We start from the raw sequence: 23,339 nt of genomic DNA on the forward strand, positions 1-23,339 counted from the left end.
TGAAAAGGCGGGAAGGCGGATCCCGCGCGCGTGGGCGTGAAGAGGTGCTGACGAGCAGGCTGTTTGTCCAATGCAAGGCGAAAGTCGCTGAAGGGGGCAGGGCGAGGCGAGAGGAGGCGGGCGTGTGTTGTGGAGGAACGTGTGCTATGGCGGAGCCTGTGGGGAAGCGGGGCCGCTTGTCCCGAGGTAGCGGTGCGGGCCGAGGGGGTCGGGGCGGCTGGGGCGGTCGGGGCCGGCGTCCTCGGGCCCAGCGGTCTCCATCCCGGGGCACTCTGGACGTCGTGTCTGTGGACTTGGTCAGCGACAGCGATGAGGAAATTGTGGAGGTCACCAGTGCTCGCTGTGCCGCCGACGAGGTTGAGGTTGCACCCTCGGAGCCCCCGGGGCCGGTCGCGTCCCGGGATGACAGCGACAGTGACAGCGAAGGGGCGGACGCGCGGCCCGCAGGACCCCCGCGGGAGCCGGTCAGGCGGCGGCGGCGGCTGGTGCTGGATCCCGGGGAGGCGCCGCTGGTTCCGGTGTACTCGGGGAAGGTGCGTCCGGTCCCGGGGAGGGGACAGGCGGAAGGGCCAGGGGCTTGGCCTCCGGGGAGGGTAGGGCTGTAGGGGTGTTGAGGCTGGGGTTCTGGGGCTGGTCCTGGGGGGCTAGGGTGTTGGAGGCAGGGAGAGGCAGGGCTCCGGGACTTTCTGCAGACCGGGGTGGTGAAGGAGGGTGGGATGCGTTGGAAGTTTAGGATTTCTAGGAGCTAGAGTCTTGGGGGCACAAGGAGGCTGAAGAACTGGGGTTCTTGAGGGTTTGGAGAGGTACTGGGAGGACCTGGGGCCGTTGGATTTCGAGGTTGGGGCCCGTGGCAAATGAAGCCAGGGAGCTGGGGTATTGGGGGTTGGAGTCCATGCGGGTTCAGAGAGGACTGGGCAGCTCCAGGAGGCTGGGGTCCCCCGATGGTCGCGTGAGCTAGGGGGCTGAGAATCCCTAAGAGTCTGGGGTAGAGGGGCGACTAGTAACCTAGTTAAAAAGGACAAGGAAACATACATCTTCAGAGTGTCTTAGGCAGATGGAGGAAAGGGTGAAGGGTACTTCCATTCTGAATCCTGGGGAAGCTGGATTCCTAGGTTGCCAGGAGAGGGCCAAGGTGTCCACGATCTTAGGGAGGATTTGGGAGCTGGGTGTTAGGGAAGAATCACCCCCAGTTTTTTCTTTCTGTAAGGGGAGGACTTGGGTCTGACCCCTCTCCCTCCTTGTCTTTGCAGGTTAAAAGTAGCCTTTGCCTTATCCCAGATGACCTATCCCTCCTGAAACTCTACCCTCCAGGGGATGAGGAAGGTAAGGGAGGGCGTCCAGGGAGAGGCATGCAGCGCTGGCTTCTCTTAGGAGACTTCCTGTGGTTTATGTTCCTGCAGTCAGTTGTCTCCTGAGGCTCAAGGGAAGGGTGTGGGAGAGGGGATTCCTGCATCCCAGCCACAGGAGCTGGATTGTTAACAAGCATAGAATGTATTAATGTATACATTTCTGGTGCCACCTAAAGAGATGCTGATTCCGTAGTCCTGGGCGGCGCAGGAGGCAGTGAGGTGTTGAGAATCTGTGACACCTTGTTACATCTATAGCAAGTTCCTTGGGAACACTGGAGCCAGCAGGGTGTTCTCTGAATCTTATCAGGGATGCCCTATTTTTGTCCTCCCCCAGTGAAGCATTTTTTGCAAACTCAAGGGCAGGGAATAGGAATGAAGTCTAAGAAGGAAATAATCCAGTGGGCAAATGGAGACCTTGGATCAAGACTCTTGTGCCATGAGGGAGTATGGTGGGGTGATTAAAAGCAGATAGGAGCCATCTGGCCTGTGTTTGAATCTCAGTTCTTGCTCTCTTTTTTTTTTTTTTGAGACAGTTTCGCTCTTGTTGCCCAAGCTGGAGTGCAATGGCGCGATCTCTGCTTCCTGGGTTCAAGCAATTCTCCTGCCCCATCCTTCCCGGTAGCTGGGATTACAGGTGCGCACCACCACGCCTGGCTAATTTTTTGTATTTTTTAGTAGAGATGGAGTTTCACCATGTTGGCCTGGCTGGTCTTGAACTCCTGACCTCAGGTGATCCGCCCATCTTGGCCTCCCAAAGTGCTGAGATTACAGGCGTGAGCCATTGTGCCCAGCCTCAGCTCTATCTCTTAATAGCTGTGTGATCTTAGGCAAGTTTCTGTTTTCTTTTTTTTTTTTGAGACAGTGTCACTTTGTCACCCAGGCTGGAGTGTAGTGGCGCGATCTCAGCTCTCTGCAACCTCCATCTCCCAGGGTCAAGCCATTCTCCTGCCTCAGCCTCCTGAGTAGCAGGGATTACAGGTGCCCACCACCATGTCTGGCTAATTTTTGTATTTTTAGTAGAGATGGGGTTTCGTCATGTTGGCCAGGCTGATCTTGAACTCCTGACCTTAGGTGATCTGTCCGCCTTGGCCTCCCAAAGTGCTGGGATTATAGGCGTGAGCCACTATGCCCGGCCTGGGCAAGTTTCTTAATTTCTCAATGCTTCAATTTCCTCATTATGAAAGTGGGGATAATAGTAGACCCCATTTTGGTGCAGATTTTGGTGAGAATTAACGAAAGGGAATATAGGGAGAGCTGCCTCTTGGCTAGATATATGCTTTAGGACAGTACCTAGGACATAGAAGTGCTATGCAAAAGGTACCCCTATCCCTGATACTCAAAACGTGGGCCCAGCTTGCTAGAAATGCAGAATCAGCTGGGCGCAGTGGCTCAAAGTGCTGTAATCCCAGCACTTTGGGAGGCTGAGATGGGAGGATTGCTGGAGCCCAGGAGTTCGAGACCAGCCTGCGCAATATGATGAGACCCTGTTTCTACAGAAAAATAAAAAAACCAGGCATGGTGATGTGTACTTGTAGTCCTAGCTACTCAGGAGGCTGAGGTGGGAGAATCACCTGAGCTCAGGAAGTCGAAGCTGCAGTGAGCCATGATCATGCCACTGCACTCCAACCTGGGTGACACAGTAAGACCCGGTCTCAAAAAAAAAAAGAAAAAAAGAAATGTAGAATCACAGGCCTCTCGCAGCTGCTATATTTAGTTAGGACAGGATTTCACGACTTCAGTATTACTGGCATTTTTTGGACTGGAAAATTCTTTGGTGTTAGAAGCTGTCCTGTACATTGTAGAAAGTTTAGCGGCATCCTGACTTCCATCCCTGGGAAGTATTATACCTCAGCCCCCTCGCCCTTCACATTTTGATAACCAATATTGTCTCTAGACATTGCTACATGTCCCCTCAGAGGCAAAATTGTCCCTGGTTGAGAGCCACTGATCTAGGGTTTCTTATCATTTTTTAATTTTCACAGTATTTATTTTCGTGGTTTGTGATGATCTTTTATTGACAGTGGGCAAATAGAAATTTCTGTATTACAGAAAATAATACCTGGTTTCCTTTCATGAGAAATTTAAGTTAATTTTAAGTTAATATCAGCTATCTTTATACTAAATAGCAGTCTCATCCCCTGCCCCCTTTCCCAGTATTGTCGTGTGGCCCTGTGTGTGCCAGGGGCTCCGTGGTCTCCTCCTTTCCTGGGATCTTCTTGAAGCCTCTGACTTGTTTCTTCTTGGCCTTCGGTGGCCTCCCTTGGATAACCTCCTTCTACCTTCTCTTCCTTTGCCCCCAGAGGTGGAGCTGGCAGATTCGAGTGGTCTCTACCATGAGGGCTCGCCATCACCAGGCTCTCCTTGGAAGACAAAGCTGAGGACTAAGGATAAAGAAGAGAAGAAAAAGACAGAGATTCTGTGAGTGAGGCCAGGGCCCTTGGGCCCTGGGAGCAGGAAGTGAGTTGGAGGGGTAAGCGAAGGCAGGTAGGACCCTTGGGTGGCTCCTGAAAGGGTAAGAAGAAGGGATAGAAGGACTGTTGAGGTTCATATGGGGAATGAAGTGCTTGGGAAAAGAGGTGGCTTACCCCGGGAGGTGACAGTGAACCCTTCAGGACCACCCTTGGGAGTGGATTCTGAGACCCTAGTAATGCGAGCTTAAGGTGTGGTTCCAATCCGGCTTCCCTGTCCTCTCCATGCTTCTTTTTCTTCATCTGTAAAACCCCGTTTTACAGCCTGGGAAGCAGAGAGAGACCCTGTCTCTATAAAAAGTAAAATAAAAAGTAGCCTGGCGTGGTGGCATACTCCTGTAATCCCAGCTGCTCAGGAGGCTGAGGTGGGAAGATCACTTTATCCCAGGAGTTGGAGGCTGCAGTGAGCCATGATCGTGCCACTATACTCCAGCCTGGGTGACAGAGTGAGACCCTGTCTCTGAAAAGCAAACAAACAGACAGACAAAAAACCCCCCAAATCTGGGAATAATAGTGGCTCTTGTGTCAATGAATTGCTAAGTCAATCAAGAATTAACACTTGACTGGACACAATGGCTCTTGCCTGTAATCCCAGCACTTTGGGAGGCCAAGGGAAGTGAATCACTTGAGCCCAGGAGTTCAAGACCAGCCTGGGCAACACTGGACATACAGTAAGTACTTGCCGTCTGTCAGATATTATTGGACATTTTCCTGGGAAGTGACGATCTCAAAAGTGAGGCATTTTCTTCCCTAATATTCAGGTCATATAAATATAAAAATGATGCCTCAGGCTTTCCCTCTCCCCTACCCCTGCCTTCCAGTGAAATGGGGTTATTGGAAGCTGCTCCCTCTTTATTTTTTAAATGTATTTTTACATTTTTAGAGATAGAGCCTCACTCCATTGCCCAGGCTGGAGTGCAGTGGTGTGATCATAGCTTATTGCAGCCTCAAATTCCTGGGTTCAAGTGACCCTCCCACCTCAGCCTCCTGAGTAGCTGGGACTACAGCTGTGTTCCACTATGTCTGGCTAATTATGTAGAAATAGGGTCTCCCCATCTTGCCTAGCCTGGTCTTGGACCCCTGGGCTCGAGTGATTCTCCTGGCTCAGCCTCCCAAAGTGCTGGGATTACAGGTGTGATCCATTGTGTCCGACTGTGCTTCCTCTTGATTGTCCAAGAATCTGGTTTTTAGGGATTTGTGGGGCCAGACTCCCTCCATTGCCTCCGTCCTACCGTCTCTTGCTTCTACAGGGATCTGGACAACTCTCCTCTGTCCCCACCTTCACCAAGGACCAAAAGCAGAAAGCATACTCGGGCACTCAAGAAATTAAGGTGCCAAGTGCAGGGGCTCTGGCTGGGATGGAAGTGGGCAATCTGGGAGGGTAGCTGACTCCAGTTGACCCAGAGTCCTGTCTGCACTGCAGTGAGGTGAACAAGCGCCTCCAGGATCTCCGTTCCTGCCTGAGCCCCAAGCCACCTCAGGGCCAAGAGCAACAGGGCCAAGAGGACGAAGTGGTCTTGGTGGAAGGGCCCACCCTCCCAGAGACCCCCCGACTCTTCCCGCTCAAAATCCGTTGCCGGGCTGACCTGGTCAGATTGCCCCTCAGAATGGTGAGTGCCTGAGGCCCATGGGAGAAGGACCCAGGAGCTGCTTCTGGAGAGATGGTGGTGTCCAGCAGGGGTGTCCTGGCAGAAGGGACTGTCATCCTTTTCCCATCCTGCTCTCTGGAGCTGCCCATCATTCTTTTCAGTCTGTCCTGCTTTCACACTTTCTGTTTCCTCCGTCTGCATTTTCCCAATGCTCCCCTCTCTTTCTGGCAAACTTTCTACCCATTCTTCAAGGCTCCTCATAAGCATCCTGTGTTTTTTTTTTTTTTTCCTTCAAAAAGTGGTCTCACTGTGTCCAGGCTTGTTTCAAAATTGTCCCTCATTGACCTCCCAAAGTGCTGGGATTCCAGGTGTGAAGCATCCTGTCAGTTCTCAGAAGCTTTTTTTGGGAGTCTCTCTTACCTTCCTCCCTAGGAACCTCGGCTTCCCTCTTGGACTTGCTCTCACTGCCCTGGACACAGCAGATGTCACTCAGTAACCCTGAGCTCCCCCAGTTTCCTGGCAAAGCTTGATACTTTTGTAGGGATAAACCTGTTTCAACACCAGGAATGATAACAGACGTTACCATTACTGATGCACTGTGCATCAGTCAAGCAACTAAGGCAGAGGTTGCAGACTGGCAGCCCATGGCTTTTTCAACCATATGTCTGCTTTCTTTGCCCTGTAGACTTATTTTATTTTATTTTATTATTTTTTATTATTTTTATTTTTTGAGACAGAGTCTCACTCTGTTGCCTAGGCTGGAGTGCAGTGGCACGATCTTGGCTCACTGAAAACTTCACCTCCCAGGTTCAAGCGATTCTCCCACCTCAGCCTCCCAAGTAGCTGGGACTACAGGTGCCCCCACCATGCCCGACTAATTTTTGTATTTTTAGTAGAGGCAGGGCTTCACCGTATTGGCCAGGCTGGTCTTGAACTCCTGATCTCAAGTGATCCCCTGAGTCGGCCTCCCAAAGTGTTGGGATTAGAGGCATAAGCCACTGTGCCTAGCCTATTTTATTTTTTAAACATAGAGATGGGGGCCAGGTATGGTGGCTCACTCCTGTAATCCCAGCACTTTGGAAGGCCAAGGTGAGAGGATCACTTAGAGGCCAGGAGTTCAAGACCAGCCTGGGCAAAATAGTGAGACCTTGTCTCTACTAAAAATAAAAAAATTGGCCGGGCGCGGTGGCTCAAGCCTGTAATCCCAGCACTTTGGGAGGCCGAGACGGGCGGATCACGAGGCCAGGAGATCGAGACCATCCTGGCTAACACGCTGAAACCCCATCTCTACTAAAAATTACAAAAAACTAGCCGGGCGAGGTGGCGGGTGCCTGTAGTCCCAGCTACTCGGGAGGCTGAGCCAGGAGAATGGCATGCACCCGGGAGGCGGAGCTTGCAGTGAGCTGAGATCCGGCCACTGCACTCCAGCCTGGGTGACAGAGCAAGACTCCGTCTCAAAAAAAAAAATAAAAAATAAAAAATAAAAAAATAAAAAAATAAAAAAATTAACCAGGCATGGTGGTGCAGACCTGTAGTCCCAGCAACTTGGGAGGCTGATGCAGGAGGATCTTCTGAGTCCAGGAGTTGGAGGCTATAGTGAGCTGTGATTGTGCCACTGCACTGCAGCCTGGGTAACAGAGCAAGACCCTGTCTCTAAAAAAAAAAAAATGGAGGTGGGATCTTGCTTTGTTGCTCAGGCTGATCTTGAACTCCTGACCCCAAGCAAGCCTCCCGCCTCGGCCTCTCAAAATGCCGAGATTATAGGTGTGAGCCACCATGCCTGACCAAGTGCTTTAAAAATATACAAGTTTGTTGTCACCTTTTTGATGGGTGATTTCATACAAAGGTCCAGATTTCTGGCTGGGTGCGGTGCCTCACGCCCGTAATCCCAGCACTTTTGGGAGGCCAAGGCAGGCAGATCACCTGAGGTCAGGAGTTTGAGACCAGCCTGGCCAACGTGATGAAACCCCATCTTTACTAAAAATACAAAAATTAGCTGGGCGTGGTGGTGGGTGCGTGTAATTTCAGCAACTCGGAGGCTGAGGCAGGAGAATCACTGGAACCCAGGGGGAGGAGGTTTCAGTGAGCCAAGATTGCGCCACTACCCTCCAGCCTGGGTGAAAGAGCGAGACTCTGCCTCAGATCTCACTTGAGATCAGGAGTTCAAGACCAGCCTGGCCAATATGGTGAAGCCCGTCTCTACTAAAATTATACAAAGAAAGGAAAAAAAAAAAAGGTCCAGATTTCTGGCTTCTCTTAAAAAATAGGAAGATGTGGCCAGGTGTGGTGGCTTACACCTGTAATCCCTGTACTTTGGGAGGCCGAGGCAGGTTGATCACCTGAATTCAAGAGTTCGAGACCAGCCTGGCAGGAGAATCACTTGAATCTGGGAGGCGGAGGTTGCAGTGAGCCGAGATTGCACCACTACACTCCAACCTTGTTAACGAGTGAAACTCCCTCTTAAAAAAAAAGAAAAAAATAGGACGATGTCACACTGGCCCACGTTCCCACGCAGTGCCAATCAACTGGAGCTGTGTAACAGCCAGCCTATCTAGGTGGCATGTGAGTTCCAGTTTGCTACAATCCCCATCACCCCTTTCTTTGTCCTAACCCATGGCTGCTATATTTCTTTGTGTTACTTGCCTGTACCCCTTGCTGACATGATTTTATTCTATACCTTACTAGGTAAATATGATGAAACTCACAGCTGAGGAGCTTAGCAAGTACCTAAGGCCAGAGCTTGTGTTTGGGTGATGTGGGGGGCGGGTGTGTGGATTTCAAGGCAGGAAGACCTCTTTTGCTTCTTGTCCCCATCCCTAGTCGGAGCCCCTGCAGAGTGTGGTGGACCACATGGCCACCCACCTTGGGGTGTCCCCAAGCAGGATCCTTTTGCTTTTTGGAGAGACAGAGCTATCACCTACTGCCACTCCCAGGACCCTAAAGCTCGGAGTGGCTGACATCATTGGTGAGAGGAAGGCAGGGAGGTGGGGCCTTGAGGCATTTGCCAGGGGAAGGGGATACAGGGAGAGGTTCAGCACGGGCCCTGCTTCCAAGCCCCCATTTAGCCCTGGCTTCCTGATTCTGCCTCCCACAGACTGTGTGGTACTGGCAAGTTCTCCAGAGGCCACAGAGACATCCCGACAGCTCCAGCTCCGGGTGCAGGGAAAGGAGAAACACCAGACACTGGAAGTCTCACTGTCTCGAGTGAGTGGGAGAGATGGCTCTCCACGCCCTTCACCCTGTCCTCTGCTGCCTCTCGTCTCTCTTGTCAGTTAATGGAGGATGGATTCCCCTAATCTTGACTTGCAGGAGACACTGCCCTCCATGTTCTTGGGTTCCCAGCCATCCTAGGTAGTGGGAAAACTCATCGTTCAGCTTCCCTCCTCGCTACTGCTGGTACCGTCTGCCCTAGTCTGGGTGCCCCCTCAGTCTCCTGACTCCTTCTGATTAAAACAGAAAGGACCCTTGGACGGTAATCAGTAAAACCCATCAAAATAACAATGAAGGCCACACGGCTAAGTGCCAGTCCCTGTGCCGAGGATAATTTCCTCACGTTCAGGATCTTATTTAATTTCACAACAATCTGATGTGGGAAAGCACTGTTATCCTCATTTGGCAATAAGAAGACTGAGTTCTAGAGAGGTGGAATAAGCAACTTGGTGCAGTCACTTTTTTTTTTTTTTTTTTGAGAGTCTCAGTCTGTCGCCCAGGCTGGAGTCTGGCACGATCTTGGCTCACTGCAACCTCCGCCTTCCGAGTTTCAAGTGATTCTCCTGCCTCAGCCTCCCGAGTAGCTGGGATTACAGATGCACGTGCTGGGCTAATTTTTGTATTTTTAGTAGAGATGGGGTTTCACCATGTTGGCCAGGCTGGTCTCTAACTCCTGACCTCAAGTGATCCACCCGCCTTGGCCTCCCAAAGTGTTGGGATTACAGGTGTGAGCCACCACGCCTGGCCTGCTGCATTCATTTCTTAAGTCTACTGTAATAAAATACACAAACTGGGTGGCTTAAAACAATAGAAACCTATTCCCTTACACTTCTGGAGGCTAGAAGTCTGAATTGAAGGTGTTGGCCGGGCACGGTGGCTCAAGCCTGTAATCCCAGCACTTTGGGAGGCCGAGACGGGCAGATCACGAGGTCAGGAGATCGAGACCATCCTGGCTAACATGGTGAAACCCCGTCTCTACTAAAAAATACAAAAAAAAACTAGCTGGGCGAGGTGGCGGGCGCCTGTAGTCCCAGCTACTTGGGAGGCTGAGGCAGGAGAATGGCTAAACCCGGGAGGCGGAGCTTACAGTGAGCTAAGATCCGGCCACTGCACTCCAGCCTGGGTGACAGAGCAAGACTCCGTCTCAAAAAAAAAAAAAAAAAAAAAAAAAAAGAAGGTGTTGGCAGGGCCTGGTTCCATCTGAGAATCTGGGTGGAAACCTTCCTTACCTGTTTCTAGCTTCTGCTGGTGGCCAGAGTTCCTTGGCTTGCAGCTGTGTCACTCCAGTCTCTCCCTCTGTGATCACATGGTGTTCTCCATGTGTCTCTGTGTTCATTTCTCTTCTTGGAAAGACATAGGTCATGTTGGGCTAGCCCCACCCTAACCAAGCACAACCTCATCTCAACTTGATTATATCTGCAAAGTCCCTACTTTCAAATAAGGTTACATTCATATTTACTAGGGGTTAGGACCGCAAAGTACCTTTTCAGGGGAATACAGTTCAATCCTTAACGCACTGTTCTCTAGCCCCCATCAAATTCATGGCCTTCCCATCTGCAAAATATATACATCCCATTCCAGTATCCCTGCAAGTCTTAACCCATCCCAGCATCAACTCTTAAGCCCAAAATCTCATTTAAATATAATCAATTCAAGAAGTCCTAATTTTATTTTCTAAATCATTAAATCAGTTTTGGATGAGACTTGGTATGGTCCATTCTAGGACAAAATTCCTCTCTCTCTGTGGACCCATGAAATCTAGAAAATAAGTTATTCACTTCTAAAATACAGTAATGGGACATAGGATACACATTCCCATTTTAAAAGGGAGAAATTGGGCCAGGTGCGGTGGCTCACACCTGTAATCCCAACTCCTGTAGTCCTAGCTCCCCAGGTGGCTGCAGCAAGAGGATTGCTTGAGCCTGGGAGATCGAGGTTGTAGTGAGCCATGATTGTGCCACCTTTATTGGAAAGTTTTATTCCAGTTACCAATAACATATTCCTCATTTCCTCCAGAGACCTCACCAGAAACACCTTTAATATTCATACTTCTAGCAGCCTTCTGTTCATAACAATATATGCATCCTCTTAAGATGATAGGAGCTTTCTCTGCACCTCTCCTCTTTGTGAGTCTGCAGGGACATTCCCTTTAATGTCCATATTTCTGCCAGCAGTTTCTTCAAGGCAGTCTAGGTTTTTTCTAACATGCATCTCAGAATTCTTCCAGCTTCAGCCAGGCGGGTGCGTCACATCTGTAATCCTAACACTTTGAGAGGCCAACATGGACAGATTGCTTGAGCTCAGGAGTTCAAGACCAGCCTGGGCAACATAGTGAAACCCTGCCTCTACAAAAAATACAAAAATTAGCCCAGCATGCTGGCGCATACCTATAGTTCCAGCTACCCAGGAGGCTGAGGTGTGAGGATCACTTGTGCCTAGGAGATTGAGGCTGCAGTGAGCCAAGACTGGGCCACTGCACTCCAGCCTGGGAGACAGAGCAAGACCTTAGCTCAAAAAAAAAAAAAAAAAAATTATTCCAGCCTTGATCCAATTCTAAATCCACTGTTACATTTAACTATTTATTCCAGCAGCACCCCACTTTTGTATTTTGGCTGTTGTAACAAAGTACCACAAATTGGGTGGCTTAAAACAACGCAAATTTATTCTCTCATTGTTCTGGAGGGTAGAAGTCTGAAATCAAGGTGTTAGCTGAGCCAGGGTCTCTGAAGATATGGGGGAAAAAAACAAACTCAGGATTTTTTTCTTTTTTTTTTTTTAAAGGTATGTGTGCACCTGTAGTCCCAGCTACTCAGGAGACTGAGGCAGAAGAATCCCTTGAACCCGGGAGGCGGAGGTTGCAATGTGCCAAGATCAAGCCACTGCACTCCAGCCTGGGCGACAAAACTAGACTTTGTCTCAACAACAAAAAAAGAGAGAGAGCCAGGGTCTTGCTCTGTTGCCTGGGCTGGAGTACAGTGGTGTGATCTTGGCTTACCACAGCCTCAAACTCCTGGGCTCAAGTGATCCTTCCACCTCAGCCTCCTGAGTAGCTGGGACTACAGGTGTGTGCCACTACCTTTGGTTAATTTTTAAATTTTTTTGTGTAGATGGGGTCTCACTGTGTTGCCCAGGCTGGACTCAAACTTCTGGGTTCGGCCCAGCATGGTAGGTCACACCTGTAATCCCAGCACTTTGGGAGGCCGAGTCGGGTGGATCATGAGGTCAGGAGATCGAGACCATCCTGGCTAACATGGTGAAACCCTTTCTCTACTGAAAATACAAAAAATTAGCCGGGTGTGATGGCAGGCGCCTGTAGTCCCAGCTACTCGGGAGGCTGAGGCAGGAGAATGGCGTGAACCCGGGAAGCGGAGCTTGCAGTGAGCCGAAATAGAGCCACTGCACTCCAGCCTGGACAACAAAGCGAGACTCCGTCTCAAAAAAAAAAAAGAATAAAAAAAAACTTCTGGGCTCAACCGATCCTCCCACCTCGACCTCCCAAAGTGTTGGGATTACAGGCATGAGCCACCGTACCTGGTCCCCTCCTTGGGTTTAATTTGCTAGAGCAGCTTACAGAACTCAGGGAGACACTTGCATTTACTGGTTTATTATAAAGGATGTTAACAAAGGATACAGATGAAGAGATGTGTAGGACACAGCATGGGAAAAGGGTGCAGAGCTTCCATACCTTCCCTGGGCATCATTCTCCAGGAATCATCACATGTTCAACTATTGGGAAGTTCTCCAAACCCTGTCCTCTGGATTTTTATGGAAGCTTTGTTATATAGGCATGACTGATTAAACCACGGACTATTGGTGGTAGCTCAACCTTCACTCTCTCCCTCCTTCTTGGAGGTTGGGGGGTGGGAAAAAAGTCCCAACTCTCTTATCCTACCTTGGTCTTTCTAGTGACCATCACCATTCCTGAAGCTCTTTAGGGGCTGCCAGCCACCAGTCAACTAATTAGCATGCAAAAAGATACTTAACTCTTTCCCAGGGATTTTAGGAATTTTATACCAGGAAACATACAAAGACCAAATATGTATTTGACAACATCACACAGTCCCTCGGGGTCTCTCTGTGGAACCTGCCCTGTCTCCTCCTGGCTCCTGCCAGTGGCCCGCAGTCCTTGGTGTTCTTGCTCTGTCATCATGCGTGCTCTCCCCTCATGTCTGTTTCTGTGTCTGTTTCGTGAGCATACCAGTCCCAGGCTGGGCGCAGGGGCTGACGCCTGTCATCCCAGCACTTTGGGAGGCCAAAGTGGGTAGATCATCTGAACTCAGGAAGTTTGAGACCAGCCTGGGCAACATAGAGAAACTCTGTCTCTACCAAAAATACAAAAACTTAACTGGGTGTGGTGGCCTGTGCCTATAGTCACAGCTACTCAGGAGGCTGAGGCGGGAGAATTGCTTAAACCCAGGAGGCAGAGGTTGCAGTGAGCTGTCTACCAGTCCCACAGCGTTAGCACTCATTCTAATCCAGTGCAATCTCAACTTGATTGCATCTGCAAAGGCCCCATCTCCAAATCAGATCACATTCACACTTAACCAGGGGTTAAGACCACAAGGTGTCTTCTCTGGGGGACATAACCTGTAACATTTTTTTAAGGTCACACATCTAATAGGTGCGAGAGCCTGGACTCCAGCTTGGCTCATCCTTACTCTAGAATCTGGGCTCTCTTAGTCATTGGTACACACTTCCGTTTCATAGGGGAGGAGGCCGCGGCTGGGAGGACTTGCCTGACTCAGAGCCTACACCCCTAAGCCTTGGGCTTGTGGCCCCCGTCCTCTACCTGAGCAACTTGGAGCCCAGAGGGATGACAGGATTTGTCCCAGCTCCCAGAGAGGAGCCCGGCTGGGCTGGCGGCTTTGTCCTCTCTCCTTTCCCCACATGGGGCCCTGACTTTATTGTTTCCGCCCCTTCCCCTGTCCTCCGTGTCCCAAGTTCCCTGTTTGTCCCTACAGGATCCCCACCCCCTTTCATGTTCTGATGTCCATTTTCATTTCTTTCCATCCAGGATTCCCCTCTAAAGACCCTCATGTCCCACTATGAGGAGGCCATGGGACTGTCGGGACGGAAGCTCTCCTTCTTCTTTGATGGGACAAAGCTTTCAGGCAGGGAGCTGCCAGCTGACCTGGGCATGGAATCTGGGGACCTCATTGAGGTCTGGGGCTGACACCCCACTCCCTGTTTGATGGCCCAGCCTGGACTTGGGGAGAATGACTCCCCGTTTTTTGCCCCATAAGGGCTAGCAGAAGCTGAGGTAGAACTTATCTTTAAGCTGCAGCAAAATCAAGGAGTGACTTTTGTCCCCTCCTGTTGACCCTGGTTTAGAGCCATTAACCACTTGGTGAGTTGCGTGGGTGTTGTTGCCCTGGATGGCCTGTGGCTCCGTCCACAAGTCATGCTGAGTTCTGCAGTCTCTGTGACATGGAGATGTCCCCTCACCCCTCCCCTTTCACCATCATCCTCTTTTCCTCATGGAAATGTCTGCTCTATGAAACTATGCATATATTGAAAGTGAACTGAAACAAATGAGGGTTGGGTGGGAGCTTCCAGGCCTGGGACTTACACCATGCCTAGCCTAGCAGAGGCCTTAGTCCCATTTGGGGCTTGGGAGTGACATTTACTTGAGGCTTATACACTGGTGTGGTTGCCTGGTTTGCAGGAAATGACCAAGCTCACACCTGCTGGCTGAAGCGTAAGCAGACAACTGGGGTACTCTTTTGAAGGATGAAGGTGGTGGATTCTCAGCCCTGGGGGTCTTCCTCACCCGAGAACCCTTCAGAGCCACCCTTTCTAGTTTACGTTTCCTGGTGCACACATTTAAGGCATAACAGCACATTCATCCCTTTGGTTTGGGATCTCAGGAATACAGTCCCATGCAAAGATTCTCTGGTTTTATGGCTTTTTTCCCTTTCTTTACACCATCCTCTCCCATAAGCACCCACATGTCTCTGAATATGAATGTATTTGTAAAATACCACGTTTCATGTGTGAATATATGCTTTTACTGTACATAGTGCTATTGTGCAATACGTCTTACGCCGTTTTCATTCAATGTGTGCTAAGATCTAGCCCCATTGCCTCTTCTAGAAATGCAGTATTGCTTTGACCTGCCACGTGGCACTCCACAATGTCAATTGCCACTTACACACATTGCCTCAAGTGGGGGACACCTGGGTGCCTCTGACCCCTCGGCACTGGATACAGGCCACGATAAACATCCTTTCGTGTGTTCCCTTCTGTGCTTGTGTGGCATATGTACCCAGGGTGGGCTTATAGGTCACAGAGGTCAGTTTCTCTATGGTTTTCCAGATTTTCTTTAGAATGGTGACTGACCCCCCTACTTGAGGCCACCCTTTTCTCCTTATCCTTGCCAGCACTTGTATTGCCAGACTACCTAATTTTTGCCAGTCTGATAGGTAGATAGTGGTGCTGTGCTTTAATATACATTCATCTGATCAGCATTTGGGGAATTTTTTCATTTAGCCTTTCTGGTTTCCTTTCCTGTGCATTGCCCATTTTCTCATGGAGTTTCTTACCTTTTTTGGTTTATTCTCAGGAGTTGCTTGTACATTCCTGGGCAATTGCAAATAATTCCAAGAATGCACATTTGGGCTGGGTATGGAGGTTCACCAGTAACCCCAACACTTTGGGAGGCTGAGGCGGAAAGATCGCTTCAGCCCAGGAGTTCGAGATCAGCCTGGGCAACATAGCGAGACCTCGTTTCTACAAAAAAAATTAAAAAGGGGACTTTGGGAGGCTGAGGTGGGTGGATCACGAGGTCAGGAGATTGAGACCATCCTGGCCAACAAAATTAGCTGGTCATGGTGGCACATACCCTGTAGTCCCAGCTACTCTGGAGGCTGAGGCAGGGGAATCGCTTAAATTCTGGAGGTGGAGATTGCAGTGAGCCAAGGTTCTACCACTGCACTCCAGCCTGGCGACAGAGCAAGGCTTCATCTCAAAAAAAAAAAAAAAAAAAAAAAAAAATTTAAAGGGGAAAACATTGAAATTTTCTTTGTATCTAGGGGTATCCTTCACTGAACAGAAATTCTTAATTTTGGTTAGGCGTGATGGCTCACGTCTGTAATCCCAGCACTTTTGGTGGCCGAGGTGGGTGGATCACTTGGGGCCAGGAGTTCAAGACCACCCTGACCAACTTGGTGAAATCCCATCTCTACTAAAAATACAAAAATTAGCTGGGCGTGGTGGTGCATGCTTGTAGTCCCAGCTACTCGGGAGGCAGAGGCAGGAGAATCACTTGAACCCGGGAGGTGGAGGTTGCAATGAGCCGAGACAGCGCCACTGCTCTTCAGCCTGAGTGACAGAGAGAGACTCTATCTCAAAAAAAAAAAAAAAGAAAATTTTAATTTTAGTGTAGACAGTATTATGAACTATCTTGTTCTGCAGTTGGTTGCTTTTTAATTGCTTATTTGATAGAGTTGTTAAGATATTTTACATTTTCTCCTGTTGGCTGTTTAGCTTTTCCTTTCATATTGAGAACACTACACAGCGCTGAAGTCCAGCTGGTACACACAGGGGCGGCACCTTGGCTGCATCTGTTCTCAACAGTCAGACACTTCTTCTGATTGGTTAATGCTGGGCTGTACTGGTTGCTAAATATTGAACATCATTTTAAAACTATTTGAGATGCACTTTTGTACTCAGGAGGCCAAGGTAGGAGGATTGCTTGAGCCCAGAAGTTTGAGACCAGCCTGGGCAACACAGTGAGACCTTGTCTCTTAAAAAAAAAGAAAGAAAGAAATCAGCTGGGCATAGTTTCTTATGCCTTTAATCCTAGCACTTTGGGAGGCTGAGGCGGTGGATCACCGGAGGTCGGGAGTTGAAGACCAGCCTGGCCAACATGGTGACACCTTGTCTTTACTGAAAATACAAAAAAAACCCCAAAAAACAAAAAACCTGTGTGGTGGCGCGCGCCTTTAATCCCAGCTACGTCGGGAGGCTGAGGCAGGAGAATTGCTTGAACCCAGGAGGCAGAGGTTGCAGTGAGTCGAGATCGCGCCATTGCACTCCAGTCTGGGCGACAAGAGTGAAACTCTGTCTGAAAAAAAAAAAAAAAAAAAAAAAAAAAATCCAGTGAAATACACCTTTGTATATGAGATCCAAGTTTCACTTTTTGTGATACAATAAGCCATTTTTTCAGTAATGTCTACTAAAAAAAAAAAGCCATTAACCTTTTTCTGATATTTGCATGATTTTAACAAAAGTATGTCAACTTCTTAAAATGTTTTGTTGGAATGTGGCATTCTTTTGAATTTTATAACATTAAAAGAATCCACGACATGGTATAGCTCTCTACTTTTTCAGCTTTTTAAATGTCCATTAATAAGTTTGAATATGTTAAAATTATACATTTAACCTCAACAGAATAAATGGCAATATGTTCAACTTGTGTATACTGGAGGATTTTTGTCTTTGTGACCCTCATGTGACCCCCCACTAAGACCCTTGTGACAGAAACTGTTAGTCCTTCACATCCATTTTTCCTCCTGCAGTACTAGAACCCATGGTTTTTAGCAAGGCACAGAGACACTCAGAATAAAAACAGTGGCCGGGCGTGGGGGCGCACACCTGGAATCCTACCTAGCACCCTGGGAGGCTGAGGTGGGAGGATCACTTGAACCCAGGAGGTTGAGGTTGCAATGAGCTACGGTTGTGCCAACCCACTCCAGCCTGGGCATCAATCAAGATCCTGTCTCAAAAAAAAAAAAAAAAAAAAAAAAAAAAAAATTAAGACAGTACTTCCTGGCCTCCATCGTAGCTAGATGTAGCCAAGTGCCAATACAGGCTCCTGGGGTATAAGTGGAATGGAATATCACTTCCCAGAAGCGTGCATAGCGGGCAGCTTGTCCCCTCTCCTTCGCTTGCCTCCTGCCTGCTTACCGGAAGTGGAGCAGCCCTGCTGACTTTAGGTGACCTCTGGAACAGAAGCCACATGGGCCAGGATGGTGAGAGAAGGCGCCTGGATCACAGCATCCATGTGGCACCTCATTGGCCTGGCAGTGCTGACCTCGGGGCTTTCACATGAAAGAGGGACTGCTGCCTCACTTTAAATCACTTATTTTAGGGTCTCTATCACTTATAACCAAACCTAGTTCTAATTCCAGCATGTCGCTATTGCAAGCAATGTAGTGTTCCCTTTGGGGTACCTGTGTGGGATTTTTCTCGGGGGCTTCCATCTGAGAGTGGAATCACTGGTCACTAATTCTTGAATACTATCAGATTGCTAACCAAAGTGCATGTACCTTTTTACGTGTGCCCTAGCAAGTGCTGGAAGTCTCCAGTTTCCTCATGCCTTCCCCGACTTAATCTGGGAAGGATATGGGAAAGAGTACTTACTCATTGTAAAAGACTGCATTTCTTTATCTTTTATGATGAGAGCGTTCATCCTTTTACATGTCTAAAAGAATATCTAGGGTGATGTTTCCTTCTTTCTTTTTCTTTTTTTTTTTTAATAGGGTCTTGTTCTATCACCAGGCTAGAGTGCAGTGGTGTGATCTTGGCTCACTGCAACCTCTGCTGCCCGGGCTCAAGTGATCCTGCCACCTCAGCCTCCTGATTAGCTGGGACCACAGGTGCATGCCAACATGCCCACCTAATTTTTTTGTATCTTTTGTAGAGGGGGGATCTCACTATGTTGCCCAGGCTGATCTTGAACTGCTGAGCTCAAGCAGTCTGCCTCTGCCTCCCAAAGTGCTGGGATTATAGGTGTGAGCCATCGTTCCCTGCCTTGTTTTGTTTTCTTGAGATGGGGTCTTCTCTGTCACCTAGGCTGGAGTGTAGTGGTGCTATCATAGCTCACTGCAGCCTCGATCTTGTGGACTCAAGCAATCCTCCCACCTCAGTCTCCTGAGTAGCTGGGACTACAGGTGCATGACATCACACCTGCTAGTTGTTAAATTTTTGTGTAGAGATGGAATCTCCCTGGGTTTCCCAAGCTGGTCTGGAAATCCTGGCCTCAATCAATTTTCCTGCCTTGGCCTCCCAAAGGGCTGGGATTATAGGCGTGAACCACTGCACCTGGCTCTGGATGAGCTTCCTCAAACTCTCCTGATTAGAGACCTTTGAAACTTTAATGTGCCTTTACTCAGTGCCACATACCAACCTTGGCTCTTTTTATAACCTCATTCATCCTCGGAGCAATCCTGTGAGGTAGGTGTTCTTACTCCCATTTTACAGAAGAAAAACAGAAGCTTAGGGCCTGGCACAGTGGCTCATGCCTGTAATCCCAGCACTTTGGGAGGCTGAAGCAGATGGATCATTTGAGGTCAGAAGTTCGAGACCACCCTGGCCAACATGGTGAACCCCTATCTCTACGAAAAAATAAAAATAACCAGATGTAGTGAGGCACACCTGTAATCCCAGCTACTCGGGAGGCTAAGGCAGGATAATCGCTTGAACCCAGGAGGCGGAGGTTGCAGTGAGCTGAGATTGTGCCACTGCACTCCAGCCTGGGCAACAGAGTAAGACTCTGTCTCAAAAAAGAAAAGAAAAGAAAAACAGAAGCTTAGAAAGATGAATGAACCTGCTCCAGACCACAGGGCCTCCCATTGCACACCCCGGTGTAGATGCAAGTGGGTCTGATGTATGGCTCAAAATTCTCAAGGAGACCACAGACTCTCTCTCGTCAGTGTGCACACAGGTTGTCTGGGGACTTCGTTAGTGTGCAGATGCTGGATCAGCAGCTGGGGTGGGGCGGGAGATGCTGCATTTCCAGCAAGGTCCCAAGTGATGTGATGCAGCTGATCACACTTGAAGTAGCAAGATACCATTTTGCCTTTTTTCTCTATGCCTTTACAGTTTCCTACCTCCCTACCCCTGTCACCTCCTCCAACTCAGGGTCAGTTCCTCCGTAAGGCTCCTCATAGGACTGGTCACATCGTCTTTTGTGTGTCCCACCTCTGCTTGGATTCTGGCTTGGTACACCCATCCACGTGTCCAGGTTTTGCTCCCCTATGGGACTATAAGCTCCCTGAAAAATAAGCTCTTGTTCTTAAAAATCTCTTGGCTGGGCCGCAGTGGCTAACACCTGTAATCCCAGCACTTCAGGGGGCTGAGGTGGGAGGATCACTTGAGGCCAGGAGTTCCAGACCAGCCTGGGCAATCTAGCGAGACCCCATCTCTACAAACATAAACAAATTAGCCAAGAGTGTGGTGCATGCCTGTAGTCCCAGCTACTCAGGAGGCTGAGGCAGGAGGATCGCTTGAGCCCAGGAGTTTGAGGCTGCAGTGAGCTGTGATTGTGCCACTGCACACCAGCCTGAGCAACAGAGCAAGACCCCCATCTCAAAAAAGTTTCTTGCTTGGTGTCTGACACCTTGACACAGTAGTATCCTAACAAATGTTTGCTGAATGATTGAACTCCTGTGTCAGAGAATCCTAGCACCATCCATCTCTGCATGAGCCAGAAACGCTTCATTCTTGATCCCTCTTCATCCCCCACACCACTGCATCACCCATTCAACTTAACAGCCCAGCTCCCTCCCAAATCAGCTCCCTCTGCCCCTCTCGATGCTGTCCTAGGCCAACCCACCACTGCCTGCAGCCTAGGCTAGTGCCACAGTTGCTTCACGGGTGGCTGTTTTCCCTCTGGCCTCTCAAAGCCATCTTCCTTGCTGCAGCCAGAATGATATTTGCTTTTCTTTTCTTTTTTGAGACGGAGTCTCAGTCTGTTGTCCAGGCTGGAGTGCAGTGGTATAATCTTGGCTCACTGCAACCTCTGCAGTGAGGTTCAAGCGATTTTCCTGCCTCAGCCTCCCAAGTAGTTAGGATTACAGGTGTTCACCACCACGCCAGGCTAATGTTTGTATTTTTAGTAGAGACAGGATTTCCCCATGTTGGCCAGGCTGGTCTCGAACTCCTGAACTCAAGTGAGCCACCACTCCTGGCCTATTGTAGTTTAATTAATATACCTAAATATTGACTCATTTTAAACATACAGTTAAGTGAATTTTTTCAAAAAATTATTTATGTAGAGACAGGGTCTTGCTGTGTCACCCAGGCTGGCGTGCAGTGGTGCAATCATCGCTCACTGCAGCCTCAAACTCCTGACCTCAAACAGTCTTCCCATTTCAGCCTCCCTAAGCGCTGGAATTACAGGTGTGAGCCACCATGCCTGGTCTTCAGTGAGTTTTGGTAGATGTACAGGGTTGTGCAAAAGTTTCCTTTTCTTGCCCGTGACCCCAGGCAACCCCTAATCTGCTTTCTATCACCTTACTTTTGCCTTCTCTGGATGTTCATATAAATGAATAACACAGTATGAGTGTTTTGTGTCTGGCTTCTTTCACTTAATACAATGTTTCTGAGTTTGTATCAGTAGTTCTGTTACAGGACGGGGTCCCAATCCAGACCCCAAGTGAAGGTTCTTGGATCTTTTTTTTTTTTTTGTTGAGACAGAGTCTCGCTTTGTCACCAAGACTGGAGTGCAGTGGTCGGATCTCAGCTCACTGCAAGCTCTGCCTCCCGGGTTCACGCCATTCTCCTGCCTCAGCCTCCCAAGTAGCTGGGACTACAGACGCCCGCCACCTCGCCTGGCTAGGTTTTTGTATTTTTTAGTAGAGACGGGGTTTCACCGGGTTAGCCAGGATGGTCTCAATCTCCTGACCTCGTGATCCACCCGTCTTGGCCTCCCAAAGTGCTGGAATTACAGGCTTGAGCCACCGCGCCCGGCCAGGTTCTTGGATCTTGCACAAGAAGGAATTTGGGTCTAGTCCGCAGTGTGAAGTAAAAGCAAGTTTATTAAGAAAGTAAACTGGGCCAGGCGCAGTGGCTAATGCCTGTAATCCTACCACTTTGGGAGGCCGAGGTGGGCTTATCACCTGAGGTCAGGAGTTCAAGACCAGCCTGGCCAACATGGCGAAACCCCATCTTTACTAAAAATACAAAAATTAGCTGGGCGAGGTGGTGGGGGCCTATAATGCCAGCTACTTGGGAGGCTGAGGCAGGAGACTCACTTGAACCCGGGTGGCAGAGGTTACAGTGAGCTGAGGTCATGCCATTGCACTGGGCTACAGAGTGAGACTCCATCTCAAAAAAAAAAAAAAAAGTAAACTGGTGAAAGTACAGCTACTCCATAGACAGAGTAGGACATTCCTGGAAGTAAGAGGAGGAAGGCGTCCACCTTATATACAAGACTCATACGTATGGGGAGATGTGCTCTGCTACAAGGGTTTGTGATAAAAGGATTTTTTTTGTTTTTGTGATGGAGTCTCACTCTGTTGACCAGACTGGAGTGCAGTGGCGTGATCTCGGCTCACTGCAACCTCCGCCTCCTGGGTCCCGATTCAAGCAATTCTCCTGCCTCAGCCTCCCAAGTAGCTGGGATTATAGGAACACCATGCCCAACTAATTTTTGTATTTTTAGTAGAGACGGGAGTTTCACCATGTTGGCCAGGCTGGTCTTGAACTCCTGACCTCATGATCCGCCCGCCTTCACCTCCCAAAGTGCTGGGATTACAGGCATGAGCCACTGCGCCCGGCTGATTTTCTTAATTACTGTATTTAGCAAGAATCAATATTGTTATCTTTAAAGCAAAATTAGGAATGCCTTTGTTCTCCATATATTGGGATATCTGGACACTCCCAAGTCTGGATCTGTCTAGTAAACATTATTATATTATTATTATTTGAGATGCAGCTTTGCTCTTGTTGCCTGGGCTGGAGTGCAATGGTGCTCTCTCAGCTCACTGCAACCTCCGCCGCCCAGGTTCAAGTGATTCTTCTGCCTCAGCCTCCTGAGTAGTTGGGATTATACGTGTGTGCCACCATGCTCGGCTAATTTTTTTTTTTTTTTTTTTTTTTTTGTTTTTAGTAGAGATGGGGGTTTCACCATCTTGACCAGGCTGGTCTTGAACTCCTAACCTCGTGATCCACCCGCCTCAGCCTCCCAAAGTGTTGGGATTACAGGCATGAGCCACTGCCCCCGGCTTAGTAAACGTTATTAATTTGTTCCCTTAACCATAAACATCTCGAGTCTAGGAATGCCTTACTTTCTGGAATTCAGTCCAGCAAGTCCCAGCCTTATTTTCCTAGCCCTCACTCGAAATGGAGTCACTCTGGTTCGAATGTCTCTGACAGTTCATTCCTTTTCATTGCTAAGCTATTCCCATTGTATGAATAGATTATGCCCCATTGATGGACATGTGGATTCTTTTCATTTTGGGGCTGTTATGAATAATGCGTTTATGAATATTCATATACAGGTTTTTGTTTGGACACGTTTTCATTTCTCATTGATAGTTACCTAGGAGTGGAATTGCTGGGTCATATGGAAAATGTATATTTAAGTTTTATTTTTTTAGTTTTTTATAGAGATGAGTCTCGCTTTGTTGCCCAGGCTGATCTTGAACTCCTGGGCTGAAGTGATCCTCCCACCTCAGCTTCCCAAAGTGCTAGGATTACAGGCATGGGCCACTGTGCCTGGCCAAAAACACAATTTTTAAAATGGACAAAAGAGCCAGGTGCAGTGGTTCACACCTGTAGTCCTAGTATTTTGGGAGGATGAGGCAGGAGGATTGCTTGAGTTCAGGAGTTCCAGACTAGCCTGGACAACAGAGTGAGAACTCATCTCTACAAACATAAAAATTAAAATGACACTGGGCATGGTGGCTCACCCCTGTAATCCCAGCATGGTGGGAGGCCAAGACGGGCAGATCACTTGAGGTCAGGAGTTCAAGACCAGCCTGGCCAGCCTGGTGAAA

General features: G+C 48.9%; 1 protein-coding gene across 1 annotated transcript; it reads left to right on the top strand.

Annotated features, from left to right (window-relative positions):
• The first annotated feature begins 77 nt into the window (after window positions 1-77).
• NFATC2IP (nuclear factor of activated T cells 2 interacting protein) lies at window positions 78-14,599 on the top strand. Its single transcript, XM_025369480.1, has 8 exons — window positions 78-533; window positions 1,251-1,323; window positions 3,650-3,767; window positions 5,068-5,148; window positions 5,241-5,427; window positions 8,227-8,371; window positions 8,501-8,610; window positions 13,631-14,599. Exons 1-8 carry the CDS (start codon window positions 147-149, stop codon window positions 13,787-13,789), a joined length of 1,260 nt encoding a protein of 419 aa, XP_025225265.1. The 5' UTR covers window positions 78-146; the 3' UTR covers window positions 13,790-14,599.
• The last annotated feature ends 8,740 nt before the right edge of the window (window positions 14,600-23,339 follow it).

This window comes from Theropithecus gelada, chromosome 20 (assembly GCF_003255815.1).
Source record: "Theropithecus gelada isolate Dixy chromosome 20, Tgel_1.0, whole genome shotgun sequence".
NCBI lineage: Eukaryota > Metazoa > Chordata > Mammalia > Primates > Cercopithecidae > Theropithecus > Theropithecus gelada.